Source organism: Poecile atricapillus, chromosome 3 (assembly GCF_030490865.1).
Source record: "Poecile atricapillus isolate bPoeAtr1 chromosome 3, bPoeAtr1.hap1, whole genome shotgun sequence".
Lineage (NCBI taxonomy): Eukaryota > Metazoa > Chordata > Aves > Passeriformes > Paridae > Poecile > Poecile atricapillus.
The window spans coordinates 100,258,109-100,272,333 of record NC_081251.1 but is presented as its reverse complement, the minus strand read 5'-3'; the positions used below and the strand labels follow the sequence as shown (position 1 = coordinate 100,272,333).

Here is a 14,225-nt window from a genome sequence, read left to right as displayed (position 1 = left end):
TACCTGTAGCAAGACACTTCAGGATCACTAGAAGAGGAATGATTATTCTTTCTTCAGGCTTGACAGCTTCACTGGGGAAGGGAAAAGATCAAAACAAAACTATGTGTCTATTTGTGCCTTTGTGTAGGTAGTAAATACTCTGTGTATGTGTAAACACTGCCTGGGTTTGTAATCATGATTCAGAATATTTTTTGTTACAATTAGAAACTACATCAATCTGCTCATTGCTGAACTGTCAGGTTTTATTTTCACAGTCTTGGAATAAGCGTTTTAGAATTTACTTTCATAAAGTACTGAGACACCCCCAAAAACATGCTGTTGTTGCAGAAAGATGATGATGATGTCTGTGATCTTTTGTGTGTGGTGGTTATTGATAGGGAATAACATTAATGGCTTTCACAGACTAGAAGCTTCAGACTGATTGTAAACACAGCTGGTAAACATGAGTCTGTTTTTGTTCTTTAGTTACTCTTCAATGCTGTTACACATTTGAAGAAGGTACCAAGCCCTTGTTCATGCCAGAGAAGGCCTTTGTTCTAAATCTTCACCAAAGGCAGTGCTGTAGCTCCTGCATTTGTGTCCAAGTGAATGCTGAGCAGGAGACTGGAAATTTAGGCAGCTGTGCAGTCTTACTGTGTGTCTTCCAATAACCAAGTCCTTTGCAGAATTACACAGCCTTGACCTGAGCATGCTACAGGCAAGAAATTAAATCCTGAAACTGGCCTTGAAATATGTGTATTGTCTTATGCCTCTGGCTGCCTCTACTCCAATGGTTAATGGTGGGGAAAAACTTACATTCCATGCTGGGCAGTGGGAGCTACTCAGCTTTAGGAGCAGCAGCATCTTAATTTTTCCCTGAAAGAGTCCCAAAACCCTTAAATGTCTTTGGGGCACAGCTACATTGTAGCTTCATACCACAGGCTGCATCACTGGGGGTGTCCCTGTCATGCAAGTTACGTAGGGTGTAGTTTGAATACTGACTAGGTGCAGTGTTAAGGCTTTCTCCTCCTGCCATTTCTCATTAGAAATTGATGCAGATAATGGCTTAGCAGAGCTTCTAACTGAGATTGAGTTAGTAAAGCAAAAGGATAATCAAGATCAAATCCATGCTCTGGGCTATGTATCATTGCAGAGGATTCATCTTTCCCTCAAAAAAAAAATTGTGATTCTCAATCTTGGGTTACCATGTACAGCAGAGCAAACATTCTTTATGAATTAAAATTATTATATTATGGGCTAAAGTAATAATCCCTTTTTGTTTTTCAAATTTGAAAATTCCTTGATGGATTCTAAACCTGAACTTGAGCCTTGTGTGAGGTAACCTTTAAAAATTCCGGTCCATAAACAAAACAAATAAATGTAGTACCTTTCTGTCTTATCTCCTCGTTTTATCTCAGTGCCATTTCCTCCCCCTGCAACCCCAGAAGGCAGCAGTGTCAGGAGCAGGGCCAGTAATGCACATCTGGGAAGTGACAGCTGCTTGGTCTGTGAATCTGTAGCTAGGCAAGAGCTACACTGAGATACACGTTGGTTTAGACATCAGAGTATTGCAATCCTTCAACCTGTGCTTTTGCCTCGTTTGTGAGGCTGTTGTAGCTGATGACACATTTGAAGATGGTTGAAAGAGGTTTGCATGACACTTTCTTCAAAGTGTCTGATCCTGTAATTTCTTTTCTGTTATCACTGTCTTCACACATTGCTGGTTTACTGATTATGAAAGAGGTGAAAGGAATGTTGGGTTCAACCTTCATATTTTTTTTTTTGTCACTGGCCTGCAGGATGAAGATGATGATAATCTGTGTGACAGCATGTTGGTTTGTAACCAGATGCACACAGAAGTAAACTTTTATCTGATTTAGTTGTAAGATTCCTTTGAAAGGGAAGAGGCAGAACAGGATAGTTGGAGAATGGTTGTTGAAATGTAGGGATTGTTGAACTTTTCTGTAGTTGGGATGATAATGCTGCTCTAGTTCTGATCAGCAGCTTTGAGTTTTTGGCACTTTCATACCCATTTTGGTTAAGATGCCGAGCTTTCCATACCCAGAGAAGCCTGAACTGTGAAAAGAGGTTTGTGTAAACTTCTTCCCTCCCTCTTTCCTAAAAATGTTCTATGTTAGCTTATATTATAGCTAAACAAAACTAATATTCTCAGAAAAGGATGGTGTCAGTGAACTTTGTTAATTTATTATTACAGAGGCCTGTGGCATCTAATGTTTGAGAAACTATGAGGAAAGGAGGGGCAGCTGGGCAGGCTTGTTTTGTTAAGTTTTACTTTTCTAGAAATTGTGTATTTCACTGTTTCCCTCCTGCTTACAGCACACATGATAAAGAGCTCGTTGAACTTCAGGTGGAAAATGTGAAGTCATTTTGTCAGAAGAAAATCTAGTGCATTATTTGAAACGAGAGTGGAAGTTGTTTTATGGCAAACCTACAGTTTTATATGTGTCTAAAACCAAAATCTAAATTAGAATCTGCTGTGCCATTACCTTTACTTGAGGGGTCTAAAATTTAAATTAGAGGGTAGGACTGAAGTCCAGGAATAAAAAAAGCATAGAGCCAGAGAGAGCTGCATGACAGTATGATAGAGCAAGAAGTGCGATGGTCAGAAATGCCAGTTTTCATTGACAATCACCTAGAAAAAATTATACATCGGGAAAGTGTGATACATAATGAAAGCTTACAATAAACTTGAAATTTTCCTGTACTATTGAGGTGTTTCTGTCTTCATGGTGTGGTATTGTGTGCATAGTAAAAATGTGTTCTGTGTTTCAGGAAGAAACCTCCAAAACTGCAAGGTTACATAAAAATGAAAACAATATGCATTTTCTTGTCATAACTTACTTATCTTTCATTTCTCTTTTCCAGGTTGCAGTAGTAAAACTGAAAAATGCAGATAAAGTTTTTGCCATGAAGATACTTAATAAGTGGGAGATGCTGAAGAGAGCTGAAGTAAGATTTTAGTAATGTTATTCATGATTATGTCCCCTCTTACTCTGCTGAATTGTCATTTCTGTGTCCACAAGTCTCCGTGTTTATTAGAGGGATGGAGGAAGTGCTTCACTATTTACTGGCAGTATAAAGATTAATATTAAATAAGCTTAAAGCAATTGATCAGAAGGATTTAAATACCCTGGAATCTTGATTTCTGTCAGGCTGAATGTTTTGACATTTATGCCTTTTCTGTAATTGCCCAAGAATTACCAACTACATAAGTGATCTTTTAATGCATTTGTTTCAGTCAGGAATGTAGTCTTTAGCAAATATTTTCCATGGTGGAAGGCAGTTACTGAGCTGTAAGAAGGTAATTGCTGAGCTATAGCTCATTAAGCCTATTAGTTTATCAGTAGTTACAACTTAGTAAAGGCTCATTTTACTTAGTAAAGTAAAATGAGTAGACTGAAAAATCAGAAAGATAAAAGTTGCAAATTAATGAGAGTGCATGTTACCTAAAAATGTTCATCTGCAAAATATGTGATAAAAAGTTCCTCATTATAGCTGGAGTCCATTTTGTGTCTGAAAAAGGTGGAACAGCTCTTTCATCAGCTTTTTACCATAGCTGCCTACTTTCATTATACAGCTCTGCTCTTCATAAAGTCCTTGATATAATTCCCCTGGACTCCTTTGAAAGGAAACTTATAAAATGCAGCCTGCACCTGAATACTTGTGTGTTAATTTTGGATGGAACATGTATCTAACTCTCTAAGTTGCTTTGAAATTCTTCATCTATTCATACTAAAAATACACTCATAAATATATGGTTTTGATTTGAGACCTCAACTTTGCTGCTCTCAGACTGCCTTGCTGTTCAACTGCTTCCAGGTTTATTCTAATTTCCGCATTTATGTTTTAATTACATCTTGGTAGGAAGTGAGATCAATGGGAAACCATCACACTTGAAAAAAATCATGTATTCAGACAAATTAAAGCCAATTTCTGATGTGTGCACATCCTGTCTCTTTTAATGAAAATGTTATCACATTAAGAAGTATAAATGGCTTGCAGATTGGGGTTAGATGTGCACAATGTGTTTCCTTTTTGTTCAGAAATTATTCAGATACTGAGCAATCTGGCAGTAGTCTTGATACAAAGAGATTTCTCTCCAAGACAAATGTCATTACTGTAAGTTTTATTATTTCAGTGAAAAAGAAAAAGACCAGGAATAAAGCTCCACTCTATTTTTAAATGTACCCTTTTAAAGTGAGTTTGAAAACTGTTTCTTTTCATTAACATACAGTTATAAATAGGTTTCCAAAATTTTTCTCTATGCAAGGTATTAAAAATACTCTTCCCATGGGTCCAGCTGAATCTCTGAAAGTCTGAACCGTTAGCCTAAAAAGAATTACAGCTATGTTTTTCCATGTATTTGTAACCCATGGGTATATAGTGGAAAGAGAACCATCTGGAGTGAAAATGCATTATAAAGCATGACCTTTAGCAACTGTAACCTGTCATTTTTAAACGTTCATGAATGCACTTCTTACTTCTGATGGGGAAAGTGACCCATTTTGGCTCTGTTAGCAGTATACTTCACTAGCACTGAGATACACAGGAAAATTGTGCAGTCCAAAACCACAAGCATATAGATAGATCTGTATGTTCCTGTACCTCTGTATCAACAGTGTGGGAAGTAGGAGTCATTTGTAAAAGCAAAAAGGGTGTATGTACTCAAAAGAGGCTTGAGCATGCCAGATTAAGGTCGAGGACTGCAAGCTGAGTGCAAAAACTTTGTTACAATAAAATTATACGGGCTGCAAAGTTCTTTTTTGTATAATACAGAGCATAAATTTTCCAAATACTTGCCACTGTTGAGATGGGATGTAGAACTGGGAACGTTACTGATACGAGGAATACCTGGAAGTGTGTGACATCTTGCTGTTACACTCCCAGACCTGTTACCCTGAGCGTTGACAGTCACTTAGAGTTACACGTGTGCTACCCTGGTGCCAGATGAGGCTCAGGAGAGCCCAGGACAAATGTTAGGCAGCATGGAAGCAGTCAGCATCCCCAGGAGGTGCTGACTCTGAGCTGTGAGGACATGAGCACCAAACAGCAGAGCAGGTCAAATTCTTTGCTGCTTGAAGGCGACGATAACGGGAGAGGTACAACCACAACACTGGGTTGGCTTTGCTGTGACAGAGAGTTGGATCAGATGACCTCTGGAGTTCTCTGCCAACAGTTCAAGGACACTGCCTAGGGAAGATGAAATGTAATGCTGGAATAATTGAAGGCAGAAAAAAAGGCTTCATTTTTAAAAAAGCCTGATTGAGCGATGTTACAGTAATTAAAAGAACCACTGCTGCTGTCTCTTTTTCTTGTTTTTTTTACTACTTCAGTTCTGGCTGTTGCTGTCTCAGCTGTGATCTACTGTGATAGTAGCTGTTGCTTCAGCTCTAGGCATGTTGCCCAGAGGTGGGTGCCTGGAGTGCTCAAGGAATGCAGTCTTTTGTCAAATCATGGCAAAAACAAGTAGAATTATATAAACTCACTAGTAACTAATCCTATGAATTCTGTCATAATAAGTAGAGAAACTACCTGTTATTTATCCCTGTGAAAACAAGAGTTCATAGTTATTTCTCTCCAAAATCTGTCAAGAGTTTACAAAGAAGGAAGGGAAAAAATCATGCTGAAGCATCAAACAGCATTTCTTCCTTCTGAAGATGATCCATGCTCATTCTCCTACCCCAAGACTATTTTTCATTCAATAACCTTTGAATGTATTTGTTTTAAGTATGTCTTGCTGTTTTTTCAAATTTCACTGATTTATCTCCTGCATTATGCAGTGATTAAAGTATGCCATCTTAATTTTTCCTGGTCTGCATATCTCACTATTCACAAAAAAAGAAGGACTTGTGATGGTTTATTTGCTTGGAGGAGGGAGTTACGTGCTGCTCTGTTTTTGCTGCCTGTATTCTTGTGCATATCTCAATCTCAAATGCTATTTTCTTTTCTCACTTTTTCTTCACTTTCCAAATTTCACAGCCAGCAAAAGCTGTGCAAGAGTTCTTCTATCTTCCTATTGGATTTGGAAACTGAACTGAAAAAATAAAAAGCAAAGGCTTGAATTTCCTGTAAATTTAACTGTTTTGAAGATGGAAGAGACAAAGCAGGGTTCAAAATGATGAAACATCTTTGTGAAGAGCAGAGTGTGCTGGAATAAAATATGGTCTATGTTTTTCTCAAACTCTCCATCTGCCTTCTAAATAGAGTCCATACAATATTTTTCTTTTCTTTGTACTATCTTTTAGATCTTTTTTTCTGAACAAAATTGTGTGTTGGCTTTGTTATTTGGTACCTTTTGTTTTATTGTGATATTCACTTCAGAACTAAATCCCTTCAAAATGTTTATGGGATTTCTTTGCAGTAGTTTCTTTTTGGCTTTTCATCTCTTTGGTCATTTTTGTCTGTCATTCTGCAAAGTTGTTTCTGCTGAGGTTTTTTTTTTTCCATTACTCAGGGCAGGTTGCAAGACCTTCATTGGATTTAATGCCTTGCTGCTTTGCACTTGGTTATTTTCTTCACATTTTATCTTCTTTTGTTTTGTACAAATGTGTTCCACAATTAAAACATTTGTTGGCAGTTCTTGTTCCTCCTCTGTTCCACTTGATATGAGGGCACCTCCTGCCTCCTGTTTTTCTTTCCAGTGTATTGAAGGGAAACCTCTTGGGATGTCTGATCAACAGCTTATATCTGGCAAGAGCAATATTAATTTCTCCCTGCTTTTCCTGACCAAGGCATGTGGAGAAAATGGTTAATGATTATCAAGTGATGACTACATGGACTTATTGGCAGCTACTTTCAAATGAAAACAACTTCATGTGAAAACTCAAGTGTAAAACTAGACTAACAGCATGATGAGATAAAACAACAACAACAGAATACTCCAGATTTCAGCTCTCTGACTCCTAGAGCAGCAGCAACTATCTAATGCCATTATTGATTGTTTTTCTTAATCATACATTGCTATTCCATCATTATTGATGCCTCAAGATTTTGACATTTTAGATGATGGGAAGCAGCAGCTATTTTATCCCTTTGCCTCACTTAACAGTACAGAGAAGTACAACTGTTTAAATTTGAAGATGGGCTCTTCTCATATCTATTTTTTTCTAGATTTGGTCATGTTTGGATAGTGTAATAAATGACATTTTAACTGAGAGGCAGTTTTGATTTTTTCCCCCAAATATAATGTCAAAACACAATCAACTTGCTAAATGTTTTTTTTATATATTTTACTTAAAGCCTGTAATTATTTTCTCCCCTTCAGACAGCCTGTTTTCGAGAAGAGAGAGACGTGTTAGTGAATGGAGATAACCAGTGGATCACAACATTACATTATGCATTCCAGGATGAAAACTATTTAGTGAGTATTGCTTTTATATAACATGTATAGCTGTGTGCAAATGCAGAGACTTGATCGTGGTTTGAAACAGAAAAATAGTTTTTTGTTAATTTTGTGTTCTGGACCATGCAGATCATATGAGGATCTGTGATTTTTCCATAAAATTCTGAAGGGTGGAGACTGGTCAGAAACTTGGAAAGTTTTGATAAAAATACCTCAGGAAGGCAGGTTTGTTTTCTAAACCACTTTGCATTTGTTGATAAACCTTGGTCTATCTGCACATTCTCTTTTATAATTGGATCTGTCATTCCAATTTAATTGGATTTATAAAATTAAAAGTGCACTTACTAATGTAAATTTTCTATTGTACTTTAATTTTTTTATGATTAACCATGCTGATTACTGTTCTACAGAGAGAAAATGGGAGTAGCCCTGTTTTGAAACAACTTACTATTTTGAGGACTTAAACTCAGTAAGCTGTCACAAAACAATAAAATGTTATTGCATCATGGAAGAATGCCACTAAATGCTCATAAGTTAGAGTTGGAAGCTGTAGTTGTAGATTAAAATGTCTCTTTTCTGTTATTTAATTTTTGAGTATTTTGAATGACTTGCATAAAGAAACTAATATGAGGAAAATTGGCCAATTTTCCATAAAACCTTTCCCATTTAAAAAATACTTTGATTGTGATACAATTTTGGTAATATTTATGCCTGAAAAACTAAACAACTACACATTAATAGATTTTGATTATTTGGGTTTTATTGCCCTGTGCTTTGGATTCTTTATCGTCAGCAATTCTTCGATTTTTTTTTAAATCTACTATACAGCCACAATAATCTTTTCTTCCCAGTCTGTCTAATACAAGAAGTGCTGTACATGGAACTCTTGCAGAATTGCAGTGTTTTTTGCCATTATATTTCACTTTCTTCTGTCAATTCAGATGCCTGGGGTCCAAGTATTTTGGTAGATTTGTACAGAAACTGGTCTCTGCATTTCTAAGTCTAACTGTTGGCATAAATACCTTCCAGCCGGCTTCCTGCTTTGTTAATGTGGACAGTAAAAATAATCTCATGTATTGTGTAATTCTGATCTTATCATTAACAACATTTCAAGGAAAATATTATATATTCCAGAGCAGCCTGCTAGAATTTGTTTTATTCTTGCCAGTTTCCTTGTTTTCACTAAGCACAGAGCAGGTTCTGTTCTTCATCTTTGATAGTCTGCTGACAGGAGCTAGTTCTGCAGCCTGCTAAGCAAAATATCAGGAATACTGGGAGTTTGTATCATCACCAGTTCTCCATATGCTTTTTATTAAAATCACGTGTAACACTAGTGGCCTTTACAAAAGATCTGTGTAGATTGAGCAGTAGATGTGCTTGAGCAGTGACTGTTGCTTGCCTTGAGATGGACCTTGGAGAACGGGACAGAGTGAAAACTCATGGAGTTCAACAAGGAGAAAGGCAGTGCCCTGCACCTGGGGTGGAGTAAAAGAAACCCAGTACATGCTGGGAGCCAGGTGATTGGAAAGCAGCTTTACTTGAGGTCCTGGTGGATAACAAGCTTAACCATGAGCCAGCAATACATTCTCACAGTAAAATAGGCCAGGAGTATTCTGGGAATGTAAGGAAAAGTGTTGCCAGCAGGTCAGGGGAGGTCCTTCCTCTCTGCTCAGCCCTGTCCCAGCTGCACCTGAATTGCTGTGTCCAGGTCTGAGCTCCCCAGGGCAAAAGAGACATGAAACTGCTGGAGCAAGTCCATTGTGAGGCCAGAAAATGACTGAGAGACTGGGGCATCCTTCCTGTATGGAGAGCTGGGATTCTTCAGCTCAAAGAAATGTAGGATGGAGGGGGGGTTATCATCAATGTGTATAAACACCTGATAGAGGAAATCGAGACAAGGGAGCTGGATTCCTCTCAGTTGTGCCTGGGGTGAGGACAGGAGCCAGCAGATACAACCTGAAATAAATATAGTTTCATCAGAAAACAAGAAAACCCTGCTTTATTGGGAGATACTCAAACCCCAGCTGGAGACAGTCATTGTCAGCCTTTTCTAGCTGACCCTACTTGAGCTGATGAGATCTGAAGAGGTCACTTCCATGAAATGAATCTGCGATTTAGGATTAAATGCCTGTGTTAAGCTTCCACTAGTTACTAGAGTTCAGAGTTCTTAAATCCATGCTTTTTCTTTCTCTTGGAAAGATGGTGCTGTCATACTTGTATTTTGAGAAGTATTTGAGACTTGAATAGATCTAGATGACTGTGTACATTTAGAAAAGTATTTTTAAGCTTTGAAAAACCCCTCTTTTTTATAAGGACATGGATATTTGACATTGGATATTTGACAGAATTTTTTAATGTAAAATTTAGTTTTCAGATTTGATTGTCATTCCTACGCATGTATTTAACTTCATTTTCACAGCTTAGTGCCCTGAGGTTGAAGATTTCTGTGTTGTTAGGCTACTGTGTTGCTCTTGAAAATATAGGAGGAGGTACAAAATCCTGTGCTTTAAGAGCCAAAATTCCATTATTTTTCTATATCCAGTAGCTGAGTTGCAGAGGTTTTAAAAGTGATTGAGAATGAGTACAGATCATTTAGGAGAATCTGAAGACTCTTTTTTTTTTTTTTTTTTTTTTCAATATACTTTCAAAGCATGAAGTTCAGCTCTTGGAGATGTCTGTACAATGCATCACTTAATAATCAGTTTCTGAAGTTCCAAAGGCTTAATGCATTTTCTAGAACTGTAAAACATAAGAAACTAGTACAGTCAATCTTGTTCCAGAAGGAGCGTAGGAGCACCACTGAGTAGAAGATATTTATCTTCTGTAAGGATTGTGAGCATAATTTAAGAAGTTTATTATTCCTGTCATAAAGCAACAGATGAAAATCTGACTACCAACACATTTAAAATCTTGTGGAAATGCCTTTTGTGCTTTCTTATGCACCTGGAATCAATGAGGATGCCCATGTTACCCTGTATCAAGCTGTTAAAATCTTTGTTCATCACCTTTATTGTTATGGAAAATATGAGGGAAAAGAAACAGGTGTAATATTTCTGCCTGCCCCTCATCTTCCCTAGAGCTGGCATAATTTTGCAGATTTTTTTCTTCATATTTTAGTGTCTTTTTCTGAAAATGGGAAAGGCAAATATGTTAGGGGAACTAAAATAAATAGTCTCTTTTGCCTGTGTTTTCAGAATTTTAAAGAAACAAATCAGGGTACACATTATTACATTTTTCAATATTTTTTATTATTTATAGTCTTCTTAGGATTCACTGCTTCAAATGCAGATAGGCTGCCTTCCTGGGAACAGACTGGAGCTCTAAACAAAAAATTTCAGGTAGTTCTGAGGGAGGTGGTTTGATTCTTGAGGCTGTCCTGGGAAGGCCAGGAGCTGGACTTCGGTGATCCTTGTGGGTCCCTTCCAGCTCTGGATATTCTGTGATTCTAATTGACCTGTCCGCAATGATGTTTGAAAGTGATGTCTTAGCAGTGCATGTTAAATTAGAATGTTTATAATTAGTTTGTTAGCTATAATTAGTTTGACTTTTTTTTCTTTCCCGCATTTGCCCTTTCAGACACTGTTCATAGTTAAAAACAAACTAAACTAAGCTAAAATATATTAATCCTGAGTTTCACACTTAAGTTTCACATTTTCCAGTAATTTTAACTATGTTGCTAAAAGAAGTGGCATTTTATTCTGTAAATACAGTAAAATGTAGAAAGATTCTGATTTCTTTCAAGTCTTTGCATCCACTTTTATGGCTGGCAAGTTTTATGTTTCATTAATACATAAGAAATCAATGTTTTTCTCCATGCTTTCAATTAGAGAAGGTGACATGTTGTATTTTATGTTGCCAGGTCCTGTATCATGTGTAATGTCAACAGTTTCTGGAATTATGCTGTAGGTCACTGGAAGTCTCTGAGACTTTGCCTTAATCTTAATAGTCTAAAAACTTTACTCTCCAAAGTAATTCATTTAATGGCAAAAGAAGATGGTAGGAAAAAAGGGAAGGGAAGGCCTTGGAAATTAGGGCAAAGTAAATGAGATTACAAATTAACACCCTTGTTTCATTTTTATAGGTCTGTGTTTTAATCCTTTACTCCTATAGCATTCTGACAAAGGGCATTGTTTTTATAAGGGAAACCAGAGGATCTGAGTATTCCATGTTTGGTGATGGGACTGTTGATGAAATTGATACTATTTTGTCATGAGGCTCACTGTATCTGGGGAGGTGTAAATATGAAAAATATTCTAGTAGGCTGAATGTTAAACTGCAGTTGAACTGACTACTGTTTTCAGAGCACCTAAGCATCTTGGTTAGCTTTTTTTATGTCCATAATAATTTTTGCAGTGAATTATTTTTTTTTGCTTCAATAAGTATTTAGTCTTTTATTCACTCAAATTGTGGGTTTTTTTTCCCCCTCACTGTTCTCTTATTGTTCCCACGCCATAGTACCTGGTAATGGATTACTATGTTGGAGGAGACCTGCTTACATTGCTCAGCAAGTTTGAGGACAGACTCCCGGAAGATATGGCTCGTTTTTATTTGGCTGAAATGGTGATAGCCATCGATTCTGTTCATCAGTTGCATTATGTTCACAGGTAAGTGATTAGAGCTCCAAATTCCTGTTATGGAGAGTTACTTGATGGAGTGAAACTAGTTCCTGTTAGAAGATTTTAAGTTGGTAACAAGTGCTCACTTTGATACTTCGCTGAGAACCAATCTCTCTGTATGTTGTGGTTATTGGAGCTGTTGCTAAACTTGTATATATGGTCAGAGGCATGAATGAATCTCCAGATGCATCTCATGAACCTTGCACACTGGTGTGTTTGAGAATTAATGATCCATAATTTATAAAAGCAAAGCTGGAAACCTGTTTGTGGAATGCAATCAACTTTGAACAGGTTTATTGAAAGGTCAAATTCTGTTTCTTCATTAATCTGTTTGACTTTTATACTGAAGCTGAAAACACACCACTGTCTGCTTTGAATTTTTCTTCAGCATTTTCATTTGGACTTTAGGATATTGTCTTTAAAATAAAGTGAGGGCAGCTAGATTAATGGAAGTACTTAAATTGTAGTACTTTACCTTGGGGTGTGTGTGCATATATATATATATGTAAATACTGTGTTCACAGAAAAATACTAGATTTTTTGGAGACCATGATTGATTTTTCCACAAAACTAGCATAATCTTTTCCTTGATGTATCTGCTGAACTCCATTGTAATTCCTGTGTGCAGAGGAAAAGGTTATCTTACAAGAGGCCGAATCTTCAAATGCACTCTGACAGAAGTCAGGAGGAAAACTTCCAGTTCTTGAAGCTGAATCATTAAGTTGGCAGAATGAGCTTGTTTGATACATTCATCTATCGCCCTTAATTAGAGTCTGTACTAACCAGGCCTTCTTTTACTGTTCCTACTTGGCTGCTTCACTGTGAAAATGGTGTGGGGGGGAGTGGGGGTGGTTTTAGGGTGGGTTTTTTTCTCCAAAAGGTGTACTGTGGTTGGTTTTGGTGTATTACTGGCTTGTGTTTTATTTCCTTTGGGATTCTGGCTTCTCACAAGAGAGCTGTAGGTGGGGTGGTGCTAAACTGCAAATCACTCTTCTGGAATAGTTTGAAGTTTTGCTGAAGAACTGTGTCTACCTGCTAAAGACAGCTTTGTGTGATAATGTCTCATGGAAAAACCCGGAGTTTCCTTGAGTACTGAAGATTTCAACTGTGTAATTTCTGCCTTTTGTTTTGTTTTTTGCTTAGGACCTGATGTAAAGGTTTTTGCATTCAATTTAATTTGGATCTAATTCTTAAAATATGTTTGTGGGTAAATTGGTGGGATGCTATCTGCTGTTGCCAGGTCTTGTACTCAGTAAATCTGCCTATGGAGTAGTAACTCTTTCCAGAAGAACAGATTCCTCCCACCTTTTCCTCCAAACAGATCAAAATCTTTGTAATTCAGTACTGTTAGTATGTAATGTGCAACAGATGTGATGTTTCCATCCTTAGACAATAGTGTCCCTGAGATGAAATAGGTGCTGGTGTAAAATTTGGGATGAAAACAGTAGCACTGCAGTTGAAAACAATATTCTAATCATTATTCTTGTATATTTATTCATATGAATTTTTAACAAAAAAAAAAAAAAAAGGCCCCTATGCATTCTCGGTCCTTTGTTGTTTGATTTGTGGCGTTGCCAGTGAGCTTCACATTCATAAAGTTCTAAATGCCACTTTGGCATTTTATCACTAGTGCTGCTGTAATACAATGCCTGTTTATAAAGGCATGTTTGGCAAGATTAAAAATGTAAAGAGCACTTGAGTATATGTTAAATGATCAGCCTTTGAAATGAGACCTGTTTCACTGTTAGTTTTATTAAGATGTTTGCAACTAGTAAAGCAAAAGAAAGGAAAAGAAAACATATCATCTAAATGCCACTAATGCTCTTTTCCTGAAGGCTAAACCATGGTGGCCACATCCTTTTTTGGGAGTGCAAAGGATGTAGGAGAAGAAAGAGGAAATAACGCTAAAAGCTGGATTAATGTAGCAGCTGCAGTAATGGTATTTCAGATGAATAGCCAGTGAGCATCAGGATTTGATCTGGGTTGTTGCTACTGAACTAGAAACCGTGCTTTAGGCGTGTTTTGGTCAAGGTTCTATTCACACAGTAAGATAGCAGATTGCTTTGTTTTGTTTCCTTTTAGTGCCCCAGTTCTTTCAGGATAGATTTTCACATTAACCATTCATAGTGGTATACTTAGATGATAATTTTCTGGTTTTCTGTGAATGTTTTTGTACTTTTTAAAAATGGTATTTCTGTTTTTCTTCTGAGTGTGTCACTTCTCTTGTGCCTTTCTAGCGTCAATCACTTTTTAGTTGTCAATTAGTT

The 14,225-nt window shown here is 37.1% G+C and overlaps 1 protein-coding gene across 7 annotated transcripts in view; it reads left to right on the top strand.

Moving 5' to 3' along the window:
• CDC42BPA (CDC42 binding protein kinase alpha) overlaps positions 1-14,225 on the top strand; it is a 181,794-nt gene that overhangs the window by 61,868 nt on the left and 105,701 nt on the right. For all 7 annotated transcript variants that reach the window (XM_058835492.1, XM_058835488.1, XM_058835489.1 and 4 more), the window contains exons 4-6: positions 2,866-2,949; positions 7,265-7,360; positions 11,798-11,946. In XM_058835492.1, the coding sequence (XP_058691475.1) occupies positions 2,866-2,949; positions 7,265-7,360; positions 11,798-11,946 (329 nt within the window). The remainder of the gene's footprint in view (positions 1-2,865; positions 2,950-7,264; positions 7,361-11,797; positions 11,947-14,225) is intronic.